This window comes from Chiloscyllium punctatum, chromosome 1, assembly GCF_047496795.1.
Source record: "Chiloscyllium punctatum isolate Juve2018m chromosome 1, sChiPun1.3, whole genome shotgun sequence".
NCBI lineage: Eukaryota > Metazoa > Chordata > Chondrichthyes > Orectolobiformes > Hemiscylliidae > Chiloscyllium > Chiloscyllium punctatum.
This window is the reverse complement of record NC_092739.1, coordinates 51,270,220-51,293,359: the sequence shown is the minus strand read 5'-3', so window position 1 is coordinate 51,293,359 and position 23,140 is coordinate 51,270,220. Positions and strand designations below refer to the sequence as shown.

At 40.0% G+C, this 23,140-nt stretch overlaps 1 protein-coding gene across 2 annotated transcripts in view; it reads right to left on the bottom strand.

Moving 5' to 3' along the window:
- The window catches only part of ncapg (non-SMC condensin I complex, subunit G), a 63,821-nt gene that overhangs the window by 6,893 nt on the left and 33,788 nt on the right, over positions 1 to 23,140 (bottom strand). For both annotated transcript variants that reach the window (XM_072560699.1, XM_072560793.1), the window contains 7 exons: positions 22,712 to 22,801; positions 15,913 to 16,092; positions 14,490 to 14,600; positions 13,088 to 13,207; positions 9,988 to 10,227; positions 8,677 to 8,858; positions 7,162 to 7,336 (listed from right to left, as the gene is read on the bottom strand). In XM_072560699.1, the coding sequence (XP_072416800.1) occupies positions 7,162 to 7,336; positions 8,677 to 8,858; positions 9,988 to 10,227; positions 13,088 to 13,207; positions 14,490 to 14,600; positions 15,913 to 16,092; positions 22,712 to 22,801 (1,098 nt within the window). The remainder of the gene's footprint in view (positions 1 to 7,161; positions 7,337 to 8,676; positions 8,859 to 9,987; positions 10,228 to 13,087; positions 13,208 to 14,489; positions 14,601 to 15,912; positions 16,093 to 22,711; positions 22,802 to 23,140) is intronic.

The window sequence follows — 23,140 nt, the reverse complement described above, 5'->3', positions numbered from 1 at the left end:
AGAGATAATTTTCTGTATTAGAATTAATTGCCGATAGAACATACACAATACAAAATGGTTCAACTTTCTTCCATTTTACTTGTGCAATGAACAGTATTTCTACTTTTATTCCATCCATCATTAGCCCATCTCGATTTAACCTATCACCATCCTGCTTCCAGAATATGTATTCGCTCGTACATGTGGCATTATCTCTCAGTCTGCAGACCGCAGTGCTTTTGAGCATACCATCCTCTTCCGTCTATTATCCAGCTCATTGGGATTTTCATCCTAAAATCCATTCTAATCTCTCCAATTATAATTAGCAATGGCCCTTCTTTCCTAAGCTCTCAGCATTACTTTCAGTATCCTCGCCTCTACACTATCTCCAAGCTGCCTATTTAGTAGCACCAAGCATCTCAGGAAGTAGAAGCAGCTGTCTCACACCACCACCAAAGAAATGTGGCAGCCACTTTCAGGCTTACTGGAGACAGTGGGATTTCAAGATCACCTCCAAGCTCTCAACTTTTAAAACTGGGCCATCCAGGCCACAGCAGCATTTGAAAAGTCAGTCCCCAAAGAAAGCCTGGTGAAAGGCAATGCCCACTATTAATGAACTGCAGGATCCAAAGGGGCCTTGCAGCTGTTAACATTTCATCAGGAGCTCCACAGCAGCTACTGTTGCATCGAAGCTCAGGACCATAAAACCCAAACTGCCTATCCCACTGGGGATCACCGCACACATTTGGGAAGCCTTGATGTAGATACTACACACCCCATTCTAATTCATCTCATAGAAACAGCTTCACAGCCAATTCAAGATTCAATCCCAATTCAGTAGCCAAGAAAGTCTTCAAATATCACATTTAAAAGAATGAAATATTTTCAAATGCTTTAGTGAAAGAAAACAAAAGGCAAGGAAGGAGCAAAAAAATGTGGAAGTGGAACTTGTGGTGTCTCTGCATATACAGCAATAGCTTTTGAGGTTTTTGAAAAGAAGCTCAAGGTGTACAGGAGAGGCTCAATAGGTTTGAGAGACATCAACAACTTCCCATAAATGGCATAGTGACTCACTCCATCCAGATGCTCACTAATATCTTTCCTAGCTCAGGTGTTGGGATCATTGGCCTGCCATGCCCAGCATGACCTTCAAATTTAGCTTAGAATTTAGTGTTCCCTTTGTTGTTCCTACACCTAGGGCAATAGTCTTGTTTCCAAGGAACATCTAAAAGTGTCCATGAAAAGGAACTGTTTCAATAAATGGACGAAAGAAAGGTTACAGAATTTTGACAGCTGCGTATGGTTCTTCACTCCCTGAAATAACTGTGTAACTTGATAAATAACATTTTCTCTATATCTTCATACAGCTTAAACAAGTTCATCTATCGCTTGTTCTTTGCCAAGAAGTTTAAAGAATCAATCCTCTGTCACTTTGACTTCGAACAGAACATGCTCAATTATTTAATTTAAATAAGCACATTGCCACATACATATTGTCAAATCTTGAAACAATGCAGCAAACAGAACAAGGGTCACTGGATTCAAAATATTAACTGTTTTCTATCCAGAGATGCTGCCAAGCCTGCTGAGTTTCTCCAGCACTTCTGTCGTTGTGCCATTTTTAAGGGTTGGGTTTATGGAGCTGGGAAGCCTCCTACCTCTGTACACTTGACCATAAACAAAAATCAACCAGAGGATTGCAAAAGACATAGCATAAGCACCTCAAACATTAACTACTATTAAAGGAGGAAAGGAAACAAAATCCCCATTAAAAATAGATTATTAATAATAAATGTTACTTTCCAAAATCTACAATCATAAAGCCAAAACACTGAAATATAGAAAGTGAGGGAAAATTAAAACAAAGACTCAGACCATCATTGAATTACATCTTGTGGCCAAAGGCATGATCCAAGTCAAATCTTGACAGTAAACCAAATTACTGAAACTATCACAAACTGCAGTCTACACATTACTGAGGAGAGATCACCGCTTAAGCTTGCAAAAGCAAAATTCCAATTGAAAAATAATAATCTCGTCACTCAACAGAATAAATGAATTGTAATTGGCCTCAAAGATAGTAAAATGTTTGGAGCAGATGAAAAAGTAGCAAGCTATTTCGGATCGAGTTGGAAGCAGTGTGATCTCCAACTAGGACATTTGGCAATCTCATAATTGTTTGTTTTATAAAATGGGCTGTCTAAACTTTTAATACCAATAAGAACAATGTCTTTATGGCTGTTGTAACTCAGTTGAAATTCCATCATTGGAAGCTTTGCATCAATGACTTCAATAAGTCAATAAGTGTGTATAAAACTGCTAGATTCTCATTAAAAGCCCCAATGTTTCACTAACTTCATTCATGTCTATAAATGTGTCATTCCAAAATGCAACCAGCACATTGATTCCTCTTAACTGGCTTCTTAAAATGTAAGCCATACGGCTCCATAAACAATTGCTTTGGCCAATAAGATAAGGCAATTAACACAATCTTCTCTGTACTGCCCACACCCTAAGAACAAAAATTACAGGCTAAAATATTGAGAAGAATTCATAACAAGTCAGTTTTGCACAAATCCAAAATTTTCAAACTTAAATATCTGTTTTTAATTTCCAATTTACAGGAATTACTGATTCCTCAACACACAAACTTGCTAATAGCATTAAAGAGTCATTTTGACCCGATGTACAAAACAAATGCATGCAACAAGGTAAACAAGTTACCACCCACTGCTGTTATATAAATCAGGCATTAAATTATCTTTGTGAAAGACAAAACATTCCACTTGCAAACCTGGAACTTAATTCTCAAATTCAAGACACACTAAATTATAAAGACACAAATAAATCAGATAGAACAGCAACATTCAAATTAAGTACTTTGTTCTGATACTTTAAGCTATTTTGAGACCAAAATAATAAAACAATTCATAATTCTTGCCCTATTACTGTTTCACTTTTTACCACTCCACAGTGCTTTAATTGAGATTTAGATTAATATAACAGAGTTTGGTTGACATGTTAATGGGTAAGAGGCAGGGTAGCACCTATACTAATCAAGAGACTGAGTCTACTTAAAAAGAGTCACTACAAATGAGAACACAATCCTGATAAAAACCAGACAATTCCCCGACAAAAATGGGCAAAATGTAGATGTTACATAATGTAAATCAGCACAAAAATCAGTGCAACCTCCAGGCATGACTGACAGGAATATTGTCAAATTACTTCCAATCTAGCCACAAATTGTCATAGTATTGTATGCAACCTTAATCAGGAGCGTCAAGTTCCTGGGAGTGATGATAACCAATAATCTGTCCGGTGTCTCCCAAGTAGATGCGAAGATCATGAATGCACAAAACCCCTTCTTCCTCAGGATGCTTAGGAAATTTGACACATCCATAAGGGCCCTCACCAATTTTTACAGGCGCACCATAGAAAACATTCTATCTGGGTGCATGATGGCTTGGTATGGCAAGTGCTCTGCTCAGGACCGGAAGGAACAACAGAAAGTTGTGTATACAGCCCAGACCTTCACGAAAGCCAACCTCTCGTCCATGGACTCCATCTACACTTCTTGTTGCCACGGAAAGGCTGCCATCATCATCAAGACCTCTCCCACTCTAGTAATACTCTGTCAGGCAGAAGATTCAGAAGCTTGAACACACGTACCAACAGATTCATGAACAGTCTCTTCACTGCTGTTATGACTGCTCACATTTCAAATCTAACATTGAACTTGCTTTTATGCATCTCCTGTGCAGCCGTAACCCAGTATGCCTCGCTCTGTCTAAACACCCTATGCCCCTTGTATGTTATGATTTTCCAGTACAGCTCATAAAACAAAACTTTTCACTGTGCTCAGGTACAAGTGACAACAGTAAATCAAGAAACACTGAATAAATACTCTTATCAGGATCACTAAGTCCTATCAAATTCTGTCATAATGACATGGTTGGTTGATTCATGTGACTAGAACAAACAGCTTCAGATCTTAACAACAAAAGTTGCCTTTCATAGAATTAATGCAAATTGAGATAAACCCCTTAATTCCTGACAGAATTGCCAGAGCAGCTAATATCATTGTAACAAAAACTGTTCAGTTAATTCATCAAGCCATGAAAGAGACAAAGTTAACAACAATTGAAAAGAAAACCCTCTCTCAGATTTACCAACAAATTTTGTAAGCTCACAGAAAAGTTTAACAGAATCAGTGGTTCATAGCTTTCATTTAAAAATACACAGCACTTTGGACTTAAACGTTTATATGAATAGGAAATCATAAATAATAACAAAACCCCACTGACCATAAATACAGAAATGTTTCTAATAAATTCATGTTAAATTTGAGCTGATGTGGCAAAACAAATACTATGGTGTTTGGAGTTTAAACGCAAAAAAATGCATTACCACTCAAACTCTGGTTGGACAAACATTTGCCTACAACATAAATACCCAGACTGAGTGCAGCTGCAAATTGTTCAGGAGTGCTGCAGCAAGATTGCATCCAATACCTTATTTTACCTAATGTAACATCAGAAACTGGGAATGAATATTGTAGTATTGAAGAATCCAACAGACATTATTACAGCGAGTTATGTGCATACATTACATTCACAGGCACATCAGGGCCCATCTGGGCTAATATGAAATTACTGTATGATAGCATGCTTCTTTTAGCATGATGTGCTTCAAGTGATCCCAGTTATTAGAGAACGAGACCTTGATACCCTCAAGTCACAAGCTATGAAGCAGTGATGGTACCGTAAGCATGTCCCTTTAAGATATACAGGTAGTCCCCAACTTACAAATAGGTTACATTCCTGGGAACGTCCAGAGGTCGAACTGTATGTAAGTCGGAACACACATGCCAAACTGACGTATTTGTACTTTTGTAGATACATATGCAAAATATAATGTACAGTGGTACCTAAAGTCAGAATACAGGCACAGATAAGAAAACAGCTTTATTTACACTCACTTTAAATATTTAGGGTGACTCGCACGCTGGAAGGGTCATTGCTAAGAGTTAGGGGCTTGTTCAGCAAAGGATGGTGGAGGAGGATGCTAATGGATATATTGCTGAAGTTGATAGGACCAATTCTGGCTACCTTTTAACCTTCTTGAAAATAGTTCAAGGGAAGATTGAACTGAGGCACTTTTCTTTTCACACATCTCCTTATAGCACTGCAGACACTCACGACAGCTCTACAAACCTTGATTCCAAAACGCCTTTGCTGCTTGGTAGTTACTTAAAAATGTGTTGCTGGAAAAGCGCAGCAGGTCAGGCAGCATCAAAGGAGAAGGAGAATCGACGTTTCGGGCATAAGCCCTTCTTCAGGAATGAGGAGGGTGTGCCAAGCAGGCCAAGATAAAAGGTAGGGAGGAGGGACTTGGGGGAGGGGTGTTGGGAATGCGATAGGTGGAAGGAGGTAAAGGTGAGGGTGATAGGCCGGGGAGGGGGTGGGGGCGGAGAGGTCGGGAAGAAGATTTCAGGTCAAGAAGGCGGTGCTGAGTCTGAGGGCTGGGACTGAGAAAAGTTAGGGGGAGAGGAAGTGAGGAAGCGGGAGAAATCCACATTCATCCCCTGTGGCTGGAGGGTTCCTAGGCGGAAGATGAGTCGCTCTTCCTCCAGGTGTCATGTTGCCATGGTCTGGTGATGGAGGAGGCCAAGGACCTGCATGTCCTTGGTGGAGTGGGAGGGGGAGTTAAAGTGTTCAGCCATGGGGCAGAACGTTTCAGAGAACACCTCTGGGACACCCGCACCAACCAACCCAACCGCCCCATGGCTGCTTGGTAGTTATTATAGGATTTCAAAAATTCCTTTAAGATTTTTACCTCCTTTTCCATTTGTTGTCTTACGAACCTGAAAAAAATGTCCTATGGCTGTAATAGGCTTTAAAGAAAACAATCACAACCTGATCCATATGTTGAAGCTCAGAGGTTGTGTTGGATGGCAGACACTCAACCTTAATGTTGGGATGAATATCAACCCAAGTATGCAGGTCATCCAAGAGCATTAGCAAGGATTAATAAAATCGAGAAGGTCAGATCTTTGGGGGTACAGCATCTCTCCAATTCAGTCACAAAATGATGCCCGAACAAGTCCTCAAAAAGTCTCAATGTCACCAAAGCCTTTTTACTGGATTTCCATATGACTGGACGTGATGCCGTCCAGATTGCCTTGGAAGCCCTAGGGTTTTCAGCATGATATACAAGCATAGGCTTACGTTTGCAATAATCTGCAGCATTACCACCAAGCCACAATGTCAACTTATTTTTAGCAGATTTAGGTCCTAGTGCAGACTTCTCCTTAGCAACGTACATTAGTTGGGGTATGTTCTTTCAAAACTGTCCTGTTTCGATATTGAACACCTGCTCAGCACCATACCCCTCCCAGACAACAAATCAGGAACTCATTCGTTGCATCAACATTAGCAGCTTCACCTTGTACTTTAATGTGCAAGTTTCCCTTTCCTTTAAGTTAATTAAATCAATCTCAACAAGCAACAAAATCTTCATCATCACTTTCACCACCACAGTTAAACTTTACATCTGGCTACGGACTTACAGCTTTTCCTTGAATAAGCTTTAGACTAACTGGCGTATAATGCAGATCTTCAAGTCAAACAATTTACAGTTTGTTCCATTTCTATAATTAATCCACTCGTTTGCTTTGTAATTACTGCAGCCTTCATCAGTGCTGAGCCCTTGACACATCCCAGAATATACAGTTTGTCTTTTAAAATAGTTCTAACTATGGATCAACTAAGGCATAATACTTTTTCAATGTTTGCTTTTTTCAGATCACTTGTCAACTTTCACCTCTGTTGTGACGGCTTTGTGTTTCTTTGGTGTACTATTGGCACTGATATCAGATGTGCGTTTCGGTAGCATGGTAACTAGTGCATGTAATAAAAATGATGCTGTATGGGTTGCTGGTATTGTCCATCTCTAGAGTTGCATCGCTTCTCTATTCTTAAGTATGAATGGACATTTGCCCATCAGATCCTGCATCTTATGGGATCCCATACGTAAATCAAGGACAGCCTGTATTGACGTACTGACCAAGAAACATAATACAGCAAATAAAGTACAGTTTATTGACTTAACTTAAACCAGATATTATTTTGTTTGGAAGCATTGCCAAACCGACATTATATAAAATTAGTTGTGGTGTACCTGATAATCCTGTATCTGCTTGTTTTGGACATTTACTGCATTGGCTCTTGTCAAATCCACAAAGAGTTCTGCTACATTATGTTGATTAACTTCTGCTAAAGGAGAAGAAGCTGGTGCATAGAACAGGGTCTTCAAAGTAGGTAGGAAAGCTTCCTGAAAACATTCTTGATTTTTCCTAAGAAACACAAATTTTCCACAATATTAAGCATCAGTTCTATTTCATTTTGGTGAGCAGCATTGGCCTTCTAAATCTTTATACCCACTAAATAAAAAAGTAATTGAAAGTTATAAGAGCAGGGAAGCAGCTGGGACACAAAGAAGGGAAAGAGCAAAGGAATTTGTGATCAGCAAAAGAAAGAAATGAATAGCACCTGCTTAAAAAATTGGAGTCATGAATATCACCTTGTAATTAGTGAACGAATGTCGAGTCCAGAAAACTGCAAGTGCCTAATGGAAAGATGAGCTTCAGTGCAACAATGTAGAAGGGGTGGAATAGAGCGGGAGTGGACAGAAAATTACACAAGCAGCCAGAATCTCAGGATGACAAGTCAGATGGAAAAAACAGATGTCCAACAAAATGATCATCCAATCTGCATTTGGCCTGCCCTCATCATGAACAGTGAATATAGTTCATTACATGTAAAGAATGTACAGTCATTCTTCAGTGTGCGCAAGGATTCCATTCCAGAGAATCCCCGCGAATGATGAAATTTGCAAGTGTGGAGCATGTTAAAATTCCAGGTTTAAAATAGGTTGAAAATCATGTATATGAAATTTTGCCCACAAATGATGGAATTCTTTTGAAGACAGGCAAATTCGCAAGTCGTATATCTTGCAAATACAGAGGATTCATTGGACTTGCAAATTGATGTTTTTACCTGGAAAGATTATTTGGAACCTTAGTTAGTGGAAAGGAAGGTAGGGAATAAGCAGGTTTTTTTGTGCTTGTATGAGCAACTACGGTAAGCAGGTATTAGTGATGACCAGTTTAGGCTGGGGTGTCACAAAGAAAATGGTGCCTTCAGAGTACAGACAGGAGAGAAGAGGGTTGGGTAGTGCTCGGGGTGGTAGTTATGTAACAAGATGGAATGTTGAAAATAGAGGTACTGGTGTAAAGGAAAGACATTGGGAAATTCTGCAAATTAAGTCATGGGGTGAGAACAGATGTGCATGAAGTAGATGGGCACTTGCAATCATATCAAAATAAAAAGCCCTGGTAAGCTTTCAGAAAGGAGGCAATGTTGCAGAATAAGAGTCAAATTTCAAAAACTTCTGCATTTTTAAATATCTAATTCAAAAGCACAATGACTTTTGTCTATAATTCATTTAAGATCCTCAAATCAATGCTGTGATTCAATTCAGTAATTTGATACTGTTCATTATGTGACTAACCCACACCTCTGATGTTATCTCTCCATCAATGTTTTACATTTTACCTCCCCTTTAACAGAATCTCAGCTTTCAGTTTTATTGCGCTACTAAAAATTTATTTAAAAAAAAAGATAAAGTACAAACCTGTTCATGAATGCATAGAGTGGAAAGAAAACCCCTAAGCAATGACGAAGGAAGGTGTCCTCTTCAGTCACAGGATTGTACCATAACAAAATAAGTCGAGAAAGAATTTTAGGACTAGAAAGTCTTCCAGAGAAAAACAGTTTGGCAAGGCCTTCAGCAGCCACAGTCCTAAGGTCTATTACCTAGAAATAAAAGCAAGTTTTATATGCACTTACAAAATTAAATGCACTGGGAAGAGGGGATGAGGAGCAAACAAGAAAAAAAATGGTCAAAGAGGGCACTGAAGGGGAGGGAAAGAGAGGTGCAAAGAGTCAAGAGAACAGGAAAAGGGAAAGAAAAGGGCAGGATGAGATGCAAAGATGAGTTGGGAAGGTAAAATAGGGGAAATGGATACGAGTTGGGAAAGGGAGAGAACACAAATGCTTGAGGAGCTGGATGCAAACAGCAGAGAATGACATTTATTTGTAATCCACATGGAAAATGCAGCCAGTGCTATCTCCTTATCCATACAGAGCACAACAGCCCACTTGAAAGCAAAGAAAATAATAAAGAATGCTGAGTTTCCATTTCCACAACTTCCTCTTCACATACCTGTCCAATTCAATTTACACAAATGTGTCTCTATCCTTAACTCAGTTCATCTGCATCTGAAACACTCACCAAAATTGATGACCAGTATCACTTCTACATTCAAAGAGAAACAACATCCTGCATATAAAGGGGATTTATCCAATTCTAACTCTGGATGGCTTTAAAAAAAGCTTTGCAAGTTATGATCGACATATTGTTGGATTTCTTGGGCTTTCTCTTTCCTCTGCACATGCTTTATCTCCCAGATGTGTATATGGAAATAAGTTTTAAGCTGATAAAATGCTGCCCTCTTGAGCTGTGAACTTGATTTGTTGCATCAGGCAAAGCAAACTGCCAATTTTCATTCCAGGTGGTCACATATTTGAGAATATTTTCTATAAAATCTATCTTGGTGATGACTCTGCTCAAACCTAATGGCTTGGGCACAGATATCTTGTACAGCTGACTTTATCCCCCTGCTCTGAAACTCAGTTCAATGTGTGAAAGCACACATATCTCTTCAACCCTACCCAGTCAACCAAATAAAACAATACCTTGAAAGTGGGAAGTTCCAAGAAGAAAAACCTTGACCCCTCGAAACTGAGATCACCCAAGAACCAAGCTCTTGGAAATGTGACTCTAAGAAATAAGACAGCTTACTAAAAATCCTTTACCTTACCAGCTATTCACTTTAACTTTAAAGCATCAATCTAATTTAAGAATGCACTTCAAAAAGCATACCTCATTGTCCAAGTATCCCAAAAGGAGGGTAAGGATACTATTGACAGTGTCAGTTTCCACCATAGACTCATCGCATTCTTCAGGTTTTGATTTTTCAATTTCACTCCCAATTTCTTCATTTTGCAGTTCATGGGATTTAGGAGGATTAGATTTGAAAGCCTCAATCCCAAATACCTGCAGAATGTCAAATACTGCTCGCAGTGCACTGATTTTCACATTAATCATGTCGAGTTGAGCAATCTAGAATTTAAAAAAAATGTGATTTCTTTCGAGTGTGAGCTTAGATTTTTGCTTCCTGACATGATACCCCCACAATGAGCAGGCAGAAGAGTAATGAGCAGGCAGTAATGGATTCTGGGATTCTTACATCCATTCCCATCACTGTCAACTTTTAGCAGTGTAGGAAACAAGATGGCCTGTGAGCCTCACGTGCACCACTTCAATCTTACTGGTTCCATAGCAGAGATGGGGATTTTATACTCCCAGCATCTTTGATGGAGTTAGCCAAATTCAAAAGGTGACAATGGCTCATACAACCTCAGAACAGTTCTGATTCACAGGAGAGCCCTAGTTTGAAGCCAGGAACCTTTTAAAATTTGAGTTCACAAGACGTTGACAACTTCATGTTATAATGTAATGCTGTACAATAGGTTAAATGTGTTTTAAATGGAGTGATTATGATTATGAACCTAACAATATAAATTGCCTCATGGTTTAACCCTTTTATGTCAAATGACAGTTCAGACATAGTTCCCTTGTTCTGAAGTTTGAACAATGGTTGAGCTATTTGATCTGCAACGGTTTCCTTGCAATAAAGCTGGATCAGAAAGCTAAGCTTTTTCAATAGTTTCAAAGTGTTTAAACATTCAGTTGTAGAGGTTTGTTTTATACAGCTATGCAATATAATGCCATTATGAATGCCTGGCTAAGCTCCAAACCCCATTAATAATTTCAGCCCAGGTGTTGTTAACACATGTTTCAAAGGTACTCCGGGTTTATTCATCTTGAAAATTTCAGACCACGTAAAGGTTAATGCTTTTAAAAATGGTTATTGAATGGATATTTGTTTGCTTATCTTGATAATTTTATGGGGCATCTCAAAGCTTTCCCAATGTTACTGGAGGCTCAAGAGTTCTGTACAAAGTGGATAGTGGGTGAATAGACACAGTGGAGGGCAGGTAGGAAGGACAGACATCGAGGCAGAATAGAGGGGTAAGAGTTAGGAGTGCTCACTGCAGAACAGAGTCCCAGCAAACACAGGTGGACCTTCTAATCGGTCCACTTCATCCGCAAGCATCCATTTCAGGTCAGCCTTGCCTGAGGAAGCAATAGTCCTGACTTCAGCCTGCATCAGACTTTGAGGGATGAAAACATGATGGGCAGTTTCAGCCATTCAGAAGGCTGGACTGCAATTTCAGGAAATGGCCAAACTCCCAAACTCACCTCAAAAATCACCATCATCTTGATTGGCTAGGTGAGAATTTTTACTTTGGATACAGCAATTGCAGTAATTTTGAAAGTTGCTCTATTCAATCAGTTTGTGCTGAAACATTGAAAACCCCCCAGCACGGGTCCCTAATCTCCAGTGGCGTGCCATCAGGACCAATATTTTCTTTCCTCTCAGTATAGGCAAACACAGAGGACTGCATTTTCAGGCTTTAAGGGCAGAAATCTAGCCAGAAGGAGTCTGCAAATACAGGCACTGGCTGGCATTCTGGGTTGCCAATGTTTGCCTTTTTAGGAGAGGTGGGATCGGGCTCACATGGTTATCTATTCCAGGCAATGTCTATCTGATTAGGTTAATCAAGGCTAAAATGTTAAGTGCAATTAAATGAAACCGACGGAAGGAACTATTTTCTATTGAAGTTTTAGTAGAGTTGGTGAGAAGGTGCTTGCATGTTCAAACACCCTCTCCATTATTTGCTTGTCATCACAGCCTGCCGCTGCTCTCCAAATAGAAGACATCTGATTAACCTTGCAATTTTGATAGACCATCAGCCAGATATCAACTCTGTCTCAATGCCAATTAACAGGGCACCTCACAAAAACTCCAATTAATGACACTTCCCTGAGCAGATTCAAAACATTAAAATCAGTACTGACTTTGTTTCCTGTCTCCACTGAAAAAAAAAATGTAATCCCAAGAATCCACCAGAGAGGTAAACTTCATATTCATCTCAGTTCTACCAATATGTGCTTCCAAATCCAAACAAGCACTATTAAAATATTATACAGCATGATAAATTCAAGACTGTTATGGAAAAGGACAAGAATGGGCCCAGAAGCAAAGTTTTAAACTGCATAAAAAGTTTGTTATGGTCACAGCTAGAGTTTTGTATGCAGTTTTGAAACCCATAATATAGGATGGATGCGATTGCACTGGAGAGGGGGTAGAGGAAATTTATCAGGATGTTGCCTGGGCAGGAGAGTTTTAGTTATTAAGAGAACTTGGATAGACTGGAGTTGTTTTCCTTAGAGTAGAGAAGAGGGAAGGGGAACATGATTAAGATGTACAAAATTTTGAGGACAAGGAAGCATCTTTTCTCCTTGGTGGAGGAATCGATCATCAGGGGCATAGATTATAGTTAAGGGGCAGGAGGTTCAGAGGAGATGTGAGATAAGATCTTTGTCATTCAAACATGTTTGGAATCTGGAACTCACTGCCTGTAAGGGTGGTAGAGGCAGAAACCCTCATAACATTTCAGAAGCAATTAGAAGTGCACTTGCTGGAAAATGGGATTAGAATAGTTGGGTGGCTGTTTTTACCAGGAGGGTTGAAGGGCCTTTTTCAGTTGTGTAGACATTTTTGATTCTATGACTCTAACAACAAATGGCAAAAGTCACTGAACCAAAAACTTCCACGATACATCTTCCATAACCCACCAACTCCCAGAGCCTCTTTTCCCTACCTAGTCTCCTGAAAAACCATTCAAACAAAATAACGTGTTTTTGGTAATTGCATTGCTGTACATTTTAGTTCTGAAGGAAATGCACCTGATCCCCATAGCAATGTTAAATGAACAGTCCTGGAATTCTATTTACAAATGCCGTGCACCTGTAAGAATTGTAGTGAAGGACTTTCAATTGGCCTACTAATTACCTGTAATAGCAGTGGCAGGTGCTGAATTGCAAAATCTTTGTTGTGCAATGCAGATGAGCCCAGACACAAGACCGCCATGTTTCTTACCGCAGGATTGACATTTGCAATGCTTGGCAGTATCTAAAATTACAGAAATAGAGTACATACATTGGAAAGAGAAAAATGTTTACTGTGAGGTGCAATGTTACATAATAACTTACATAATGTAAAGTATTTACAATTACTTCATAAAGAAATATACTCCTGGGACTCAGTTACATTGCAACATTAGATATTAATAAAATTTGCATCACCATGTACCTAAAACAAAAAAACTTTAATATACTTCTTCCTACCAAGCAGAATCTTACACCTCTCATTGTACCTAGCTCTTCTAGTTATTCAATTGTGCCTTCTACTCAGATAGTAGTGACTCGAACTCAACTCAGAACAAATTCCCAAGCACACGGTTATGTGAGCAAATTTGGTGCAGTGAGGGAAGTGATGCTAATCTGACCTGTTACATATGGGAGCCAGAGACAAGCAGTGGGATAACAGCACTGTAGCATTACAGTAAGTGAATAGTTGCTCAGCTTAAAGTTTTCTCCTCTCTCTAAACAAGCAATAATGCAGAGATAAAAATTCTATTAAATTTACAGCTTAAGCAATTAAACTATAAAACTAACTAATAATCCCTGTGGACCTTGCTTTTGTGCACCTCCTGCAGGTGTATATCTCGGTCTGTCTAAGCACCCTATGATCTGTAAGTCCTTGTATCTTGTGATCTGCCTGTACTGCATGAAAAACAAAACTCTTCACTGTACTTAAGAACATGTGATAATAATAAATCAAATAAATCAGTCTTAAAATTTCTTTATACTCTTACTGTAAAAGAACAAATACCACTGATGGAGGTTCACAAAAAAAGGAATGAAATAAGGGCCTCTGAGGAGGAGAGACAGATAAAGCTAAAACACTTCTCAAAGACGTCACCTTGCTGGCAATGTCACCTTTGATTCCAGGCAGCGAAGTAATAGTGATTGAGATTTTCTGTTTAAACTTTCAGATTTGGAAACTACTGTATTTAGCACTGCTGAATAAATTTCAAATCAGAATGAAAATTGCTGGTGAGAAAGAATTTTGAAGATATATAAATGAATGGAAGATGGATGTAAAGTTGTGTGTTAGGCTCCCCGCTTCCATCTCTAACGTAGCCCCCAACTTCATTCCCAATGACCACTCCAGTTCCCCATGTAGTACACAATGTGGCTGACCAGGGTATAAAAGGTTGGCTATCCTAACAGGAGGATCAAAATGTGCTTCCTGTAATAAAAAATTAAATTGTAGCTATTTCATTTACATAGACATAGGTTTATAAACTAATTACAATAAATAAACCAAATAATAAATGTGTCAGCCATACCAAAGCCTCTGTTATTCCATTCAGAGTTGGACCTATTCCTTTTGTGACAGCCATCTGTTTGAGAAGCTCATAGCACATGATCAGACATTTTAACATAGTTTCAGGATCATCCTGTTACATTGAAAGAAAAGTTAAAATATATCAGTCAAAAGTCAAAAGATAAAACACCCTTTTAAATTTGGCATGGAAAGGTCATCATACTGCAAACATTAACAAACTTTTTGCCACTACTTTGACTAAGTCAAGAAAAGATCATAATATAATAGTAACATCACTGCACTAGCAATTCAGACGCTCAGGCTAAAGCTTGGAAGATAGGTTGAATTTAAAATCCAATTGGTAATGCAATCTGAAATTGGAAAATAGTCCCAGTGATGATGGCCATGATGCTGTAATCAATGGTTGTAAAAACCCAGCCAGTTTACTAAAGTCCTTCAGGGGATATCTACTGGTCCATAACTGGGCTGTCTGCAACTACAAGAGACTCCAGACCAACATCAATATGGTTGATTTCTGAATGATCTCTGAAATGGCCTGATAATAACCTGACTTGTCCCAAACCACCAAAGAAAATTCATACCAGATGGATTGCAGCAGTTCAAAGCATCTCATAATCACCTTCAAGAAAGGGATGGTCGACTAATGCTGGCCTTGCCAGCAATACCGACATCCCAGAACAGAACAGTCAAAATTATCATGTGAATGGCTTAGCTGGTTAAACACGGTTTTGGTTTATAAGCTATTTATTATTCTACAAAACTGTTTTCAGATTTTATTTGGATAAATAATGTCTTTTTCTTTGAAAATAACATAGCAAAACTTTACCAAAGTTGATAATGTAATGAATCACAAGAGGTTCACCATGAAATTCAGCTTTGAAATTAGCTCAGTGAGGGAATAAAATCTCTTAAGGTTCACAAGCGTGAAAAATATTTAGGTTTGATGCTACAAAACAAGAATTGCACAGTGCTCCATTAGTTAGCAGCTCCTTTTATAACAGCTAATAAAAATATCTGATGTAGAAACTACAAAATTCATGTTATTGCAGTGAGGGCAGGGAATATTAATAAAGGGTGGTTTCAAAAGACAAAGCCTCCACCTGACCTGGAAAGTTTTAATAGTCTAAAAATTAACATGATCACAGAGTTGAGTGATTTTCTTAACATTGATAAACTCTCAAACATTTGGGGAAGTTATAACAATTCATTCTTAACTAAAAGGACATCTGTACTTGTAGGGTAGGACAGGGAGATGCACTGTGAAAGGAGAGAAATATGGTATAATTCACTAATATAATTAAACAGTAATTTATGAGATTATAATGCCAACAACTACACTGCATACAGATATTTACACCTACTTTACAAGCTACATGATGACTATAGTTTATTATTAAAACTTACTTCATCTTACAAAGAATTACCTTTTCAATGTAAACCTCTTTGCATTCAGGTTGTTCGATTGCTTTTATCATCTCAATTTTGCAATTTTCTAATTCTTCAATTTTCTGCTTCAGCACCGAAGCATGAATGAAGTCCTGCCGAGTTATACTATCCTCCAGTGCTTGCTTGGCTTCTACAAGCTGAACTTTGATATTAGCAAGCTACAAAATAGTAGAAAAAGGAAAATAATTGTATGTGACTTAACATTGCCCCAGCATTCACATTAATGTAGTGATAGCTATTAAGTATTTGCAAAACAAAGTTATTTCAATTAAACTGCCTTGTAAGTACATAGAACATAGAACAATACAGCACAGAACAGGCCCTTCGGCCCACGATGTTGTGCCGAACTTCTATCCTAGATTAAGCACCCATCCATGTACCTATCCAAATGCCGCTTAAAGGTCGCCAATGAATCTGACTCTACCACTCCCACAGGCAGCGCATTCCATGCCCCCACCACTCTCTGGGTAAAGAACCCACCCCTGACATCTCCCCTATACCTTCCACCCTTCACCTTAAATTTATGTCCCCTTGTAACACTCTGTTGTACCCGGGGAAAAAGTTTCTGACTGTCTACTCTATCTATTCCTCTGATCATCTTATAAACCTCTATCAAGTCACCCCTCATCCTTCGCCGTTCCAACGAGAAAAGGCCGAGAACTCTCAACCTATCCTCGTACGACCTACTCTCCATTCCAGGCAACATCCTGGTAAATCTTCTCTGCACCCTCTCCAAAGCTTCCACATCTTTCCTAAAGTGAGGCGACCAGAACTGCACACAGTACTCCAACTGTGGCCTAACCAAAGTCCTGTACAGCTGCAACATCACTTCACGACTCTTGAATTCAATCCCTCTGCTAATGAACGATAATACTCCATAGGCCTTCTTACAAACTCTATCCACCTGAGTGGCAACCTTCAAAGATCTATGTACATAGACCCCAAGATCCCTCTGTTCCTCCACCTGACCAAGAACCCTACCATTAACCCTGTATTCCGCATTCTTATTTGTTCTTCCAAAATGGACAACCTCACACTTGGCAGGGTTGAACTCCATCTGCCACTCCTCAGCCCAGCTCTGCATCATATCTAAGTCCCTCTGCAGCCGACAACAGCCCTCCTCACTGTCCACGACTCCACCTATCTTCGTATCATCTGCAAATTTACTGACCCACCCTTCCACTCCCTCATCTAAGTCATTAATAAAAATTACAAACAGCAGAGGACCCAGAACTGATCCCTGCGGAACTCCACTTGTAACTGGGCTCCAAGCTGAATATTTACCATCTACCACCACTCTCTGACTTCGACCGGTTAGCCAGTTTTCTATCCAATTGGCCAAATTTCCCTCTATCCCATGCCTCCTGACTTTCCGCATAAGCCTACCATGGGGAACCTTATCAAATGCCTTACTAAAATCCATGTACACTACATCCACTGCTCTACCCTCATCCACATGCTTGGTCACCTCCTCGAAGAATTCAATAAGACTTGTAAGGCAAGACCTACCCTTCACAAATCCGTGCTGGCTGTCCCTAATCAAGCAGTGTCTTTCCAGATACTCGTAAATCCTATCCCTCAGTACCCTTTCCATTACTTTGCCTACCACAGAAGTAAGACTAACTGGCCTGTAATTCCCGGGGTTATCCCTATTCCCTTTTTTGAACAGGGGCACAACATTTGCTACTCTCCAGTCCCCTGGTACCACCCCAGTTGCCAGTGAAGACGAGAAGATCATTGCCAACGGTACTGCAATTTCCTCTCTTGCTTCCCACATAATCCTAGGATATATCCCGTCAGGCCCGGGGGACTTGTCTATCCTCAAGTTGTTCAAAATGTCCAACACATCTGCCTTCCTAACAGGTATCTCTTCTAGCTTATCAGTCCGTTTCACACTCTCCTCTTCAACAATACGGTCCCTCTCGTTCGTAAATACTGAAGAGAAGTACTTGTTCAAGACCTCTCCTATCTCTTCCGACTCAATACACAGTCTCCCACCACTGTCCTTGATCGGACCTACCCTCGTTCTCGTCATTCTCAGGTTTCTCACATACGCATAGAATGCCTTGGGGTTATCCTTGATCCTATCCGCCAGGGATTTTTCATGCCCTCTCTTAGCTCTCCTAATCCCTTTCTTCAGGTCCCTTCTGGCTATCCTGTATCCCTCCACTGCTCTGTCTGAACCTTGTTTCCTCAACCTTATGTAAGCCTCCTTCTTCCTCTTTACTAGACATTCAACCTCCCTCGTCAACCAAGGCTCCCTCACACGACCATTTCTTTCCTGCCTGATCGGTACATACATATCAAGGACACGTCGTATCTGCTCCTTGAAAAAGTTCCACATTTCCACCACATCCTTCCCTGACAGCCTATGCTCCCAACGTATGCTCCTCAAATCCTGTCTTACAGCATCGTAATTTCCCTTCCCCCAATTGTAAAAACTTCCTTGTTGTGCGCACCTATCTCTCTCCATAACCAAGGTGAAAGTCACAGAATTGTGGTCACCATCACCAAAATGTTCACCCACTAACAAGCCCACCACTTGTCCCGGTTCATTACCGAGTACCAAATCCAATATGGCCTCCCCTCTGGTTGGACACTCTACATACTGCGTTAGAAAAGCTTCCTGGACACACTGCACAAACACCGCCCCATCCAATCTACTTGATCTAAAGAGCTTCCAATCAATATTTGGGAAGTTGAAGTCGCCCATGACTACGACCCTGTGGCTTCTGCACCTTTCCAAAATCTGTTTCCCAATCTGTTTCTCCACATCTCTGCTGCTATTGGGGGGCCTATAATAAACACCCAACAAGGTGACTGCACCTTTCCTATTTCTGACTTCAGCCCATACTACCTCCGGAGGCAGATCCCCCTCAAACTTCCTTTCTGCAGCCGTTATACCATTTCTAATTAGCAATGCCACCCCCCCCTCCTTTTTTACCACCCTCCCTAATCTTACTGAAACATCTGTAACCAGGAACCTCCAACAGCCATTCCTGTCCCTCATCTATCCATGTTTCCGTGATGGCCACAACATCGTAGTCCCAGGTACCGATCCACGCCTTAAGTTCACCCACCTTATTTCTGATACTCCTTGCATTGAAGTATACGCACTTGAGCCCATCTCTGTGTCCGCAAGTAGTCCCTGTCAGTGCTACCTTCTCCACAGCCTCCCTACAGTCTTGGACATCCTGACACACAGCTAGCTTACTTGCTGGACTACAAGTCCGGATCCCATCCCCCTGCCAAATTAGTTTAAACCCCCCCGAAGAGTGCTAGCAAACATACCCCCCAGGATATTGGTGCCCTTCTGGTTCAGGTGCAACCCGTCCTGTTTATACAGGTCCCACCTTCCCCAGAATGCAGTCCAATTGTCCAAATATCTGAAGCCCTCCCTCCTACACCATCCTTGCAGCCACGTGTTCAACTGCACTCTCTCCCTATTCTTTGCCTCTCTGTCACGTGGCACCGGCAACAACCCCGAGATGACGACTCTGTCTGTCCTAGCTTTTAGCTTCCAGCCTAACTCCTTGAGCTCTTGAATGACCTCCCCACCCCTCTTCCTACCTATGTCGTTGGTGCCAATGTGTACCACGACTTCTGGCTGCACACCCTCCCCCTTAAGGATTCTGAAGACACGGTCCGAGACGTCTCGGACCCTAGCACCCGGGAGGCAACAAACCATCCGAGAGTCTCGCCGATGTCCACAGAACCGCCTGTCCGTCCCTCTAACTAGAGAGTCCCCTATAACTAGCGCTCTCCTCTTCTCCCCCTTTCCCTTCTGAATCTCAGAGCCACAGACCCCTTCACTGCAGCTTACACCTGCAAGGCTGTCCCCCCCAACAGTTTCCAAAGCTGCATACTTATTTTTTAGGGGAACGACCACAGGGGAACCCTGCACTGCCTGCTTCTTCCCCTTCCCACCTCTAACTGTTACCCAGCTACCTCTGTTCTCCGGCGTAACTATGTCCCTGTAGCTTCTATCGATCACCCTCTCAGCCTCTCGAATAATCCTCAGCTCATCTCAGTACTTCTGTATTCCTTAATTGCAATATGTTGAAGTTGCAATGGTGTTCAGAAAGGCCCCAATAATGACTACATTGTCTTCAAGTGCTTTTTACATTACAAACTTAAAGTTAAAATATTTCATGAGACACAAGAGAAATACATTTATAAGCAAATTTGATTACACAGAATTTAATCAGGATAAACGGGACAGCTACTGTATACAAGATACACCACAATAACATGCAACCTTACAACCAATGACTTCTACCATCCAAAAGTAGAAGGGCAGCTGATGAATGGGAACAATACAATTAGATGACTCCCTCCAAAGGGCACACCACCATAACATGGACTCACTTGCCATTACTGAATGAAGATGTTGAATGTTCCTTTCTAACAGCACAATGTGTTTTTCTGCACAAGCTGGACTGCAGCAGTTCAAGGCAGCTGCTCACCATCATCTTCCCTGGTTTTTCTTTTTTTCCTACTCCAAACTGAGCAACCTTCTCATCCCCAAAATTACTGTGACTTCTTTGCTTTTTTTTTGAATTAATAACCACCATCAGTAAAAACACGGTGCAGCCAATTGAATGTTTACAAGCACAGCCCAATATGGGTAATGCAAGGGGCGTCCATGGTGCCCACTTCTCACTAAAGGCATCACCAGTATTGACAGACACCGCATGCTCTCTCTCCAATGTCTCCTGGGCACAAACATAACCACAGAAGATAGTCAGCAGATATAATTCCCCCCACAACCCACTGCCTGGACCTGTTTACAGCCAGCCTGGCCAGGCCTCAGAGCAGACCCACAATGAGGTCCTCCAAGATGCCTTACATCACCTTCTCACATGCAATTAGGGAAAAGACTTGCCAGCAATATCCACATACCATGAAAGAAGAAAGAAAACATGTAACTCCTCATATTGGTCATGGCTCCTTGCTGGAACCAACCAAAAGTAACTTGACTGTTATACGGTCTACTCCAAGTTGTATTTTCTCAGCTTCATATCCTAATTTTCCTCCCTTAAAAGACATAATACTCACTGCCTCAATTCCTTCTTGGAGCTAGGTGTCTAATTTTGTGGAAACCCAAATAAAAACATTTCTCCCAATCCCTTCACAAGAATTTTAAATTGATGACACTATTTTACTCTTATTATGATCCCAGCTGATGTTAATACTAGATCCCAAAATGAAACCTGGCCTAAATAAAAACCAAAAGAATTGTGGATGCTGTAAATCAGAAACAAACGCAGAAGTTGCTGGAAAAGATCAGCAGGTCTGGCAGCATCTGTGAAGAGAAATCAGAGATAACATTTTGGGTCCGGTGACCCTTCCTCAGAACAGGTTCCTCTGAAACCTGGCTTTATTGTTCTTATGTTTAATTTTAGAAGTTGGTTACCATGGTGGTTAATCAGTGAGACACATTCATGAGGCTGTAGATATTTCTTAAGAACATAACCACGACACAAACAAAAAGAGAAAAAAAACCTCAAAAAGCCTAAGACAGTTAGAAACATCTTAACAGAAACAACAAAACAAAGTTTCACCTGTTCATTACACTATCCTTTTGCTGATACCCAATACCAGAGAAGTTTCATTTCTATCATGATTCGAAGTTTTTAACTTAACTGATTCATCCCAGTTTATTTTCTTTGAATGGCAGGAACAGTGTGTGATTCCTTTGCGTTTGCTCGCATTAAATGCTTGCATTTCTATTGACCTAAATTTATTCATTTTTGAACAACTTGAATATTTCTTACCAAGCTCTCCAGACTTAGAAGCTCCACACAACTAAAAGCTGGATGCTGCTGGGAGAAACAGTTCTCCCTTCTGATCAGAGACCTTGAATGGTTGTTCTAAAGTCAAAACTAAACCAACAGCTTTCGAGTCTGTTGTAAAATGTAGTCGTCTAAATGGTCCATCCATTAACACTACACTTCTGTCAGGTACTTGACTACAGTCACATGCTTTCTTCAAATTGAGGCACTTGAGTCACTGTTCCAAATTATTTTGACCTGGTTAAAAAAAATTATCTTCACAGAACTGACCCACATCCACCTGCCTGTATTTTAAATTCCAAATCCTAAAATTACATAAATTAAGTATACCTTTCATCACATACTACAAACAAGTAAAAACTTTTTCCTAATTATCATACCAAAATCATTATGATTTTACAAATTTATCTTCATTGTCTGTTCTGCTAATTTGAAATAATCCACCATCTCAAGTATTTTCACAAATAATTTCAACAAGCTTGTAAAGTTCATCCACAGGATGTGTGGGTTGTTGTGACTAAGGTGACAATGATTAATAACATTCTCAGATGGCTAGTGCCACACAGAATAGTGTCTGAAGGAACTGCAATTAGTTCCAGGAAAATTGAAGACTCTACCAAATAGATAGCACTTAGCAGGAATGGAATTACACCAGTCTCCTTTCAAACAGGCTATATAATCCAGCGATTAAGTTAAATTAGCAATACTCTGATAGGAATATGGCTAGGTTTATGACAGGTGAGAAAAAGCCATAATTTTCAAAGCCATAATTAAATCAATTCTACAAAAGCTGTGGCCAGTAAATAAATTAAACAATTTCTAAATATTGCACATCATTGTTTAACTTATAATTCAGATGTGTCATAAAACAAAACCTTCAAGGATCTTTAAAAAGGCCAAAATGTCTCATTGGTTTTTAAATAGTACTTTGTATTTACAAACCATGCATAGCCATAACAATTGCTATCCTAAACATTGATACCTCAACTTGTCTTTTCCTTTGTTCATCAGCATTCTCCAATGCTTCAGTATGAACAATTGGTTCCCGAACATCTGATATTATCTCTGCAACCTGTGGTAACAAATCAAATAATTAAAACTGAACAGTTGTTCAACAGTCAAATTCAATTTTGAATATATATGCTTTCTACATTTCTGTAATTGACAAGGCAGTCCTTTATCAGTGACAATTGCTAAAACGATGACTTGCAAGTTCACAAATAAAGCTTGGCATCACGCTCTCCGAATGTCTATCTTTCCCAAAATGCTAATTTATTTCATGCAAGGTATTATTCATGTATTTCCTGTTAAATTATTATTTTCATCTTGTCTGTTTATTAAAGTCTACATTAGTGAGCCATTAAATTCTCAATTCCACTCCCAAGAGGTGATTTGGTCTTCTACTTATCTG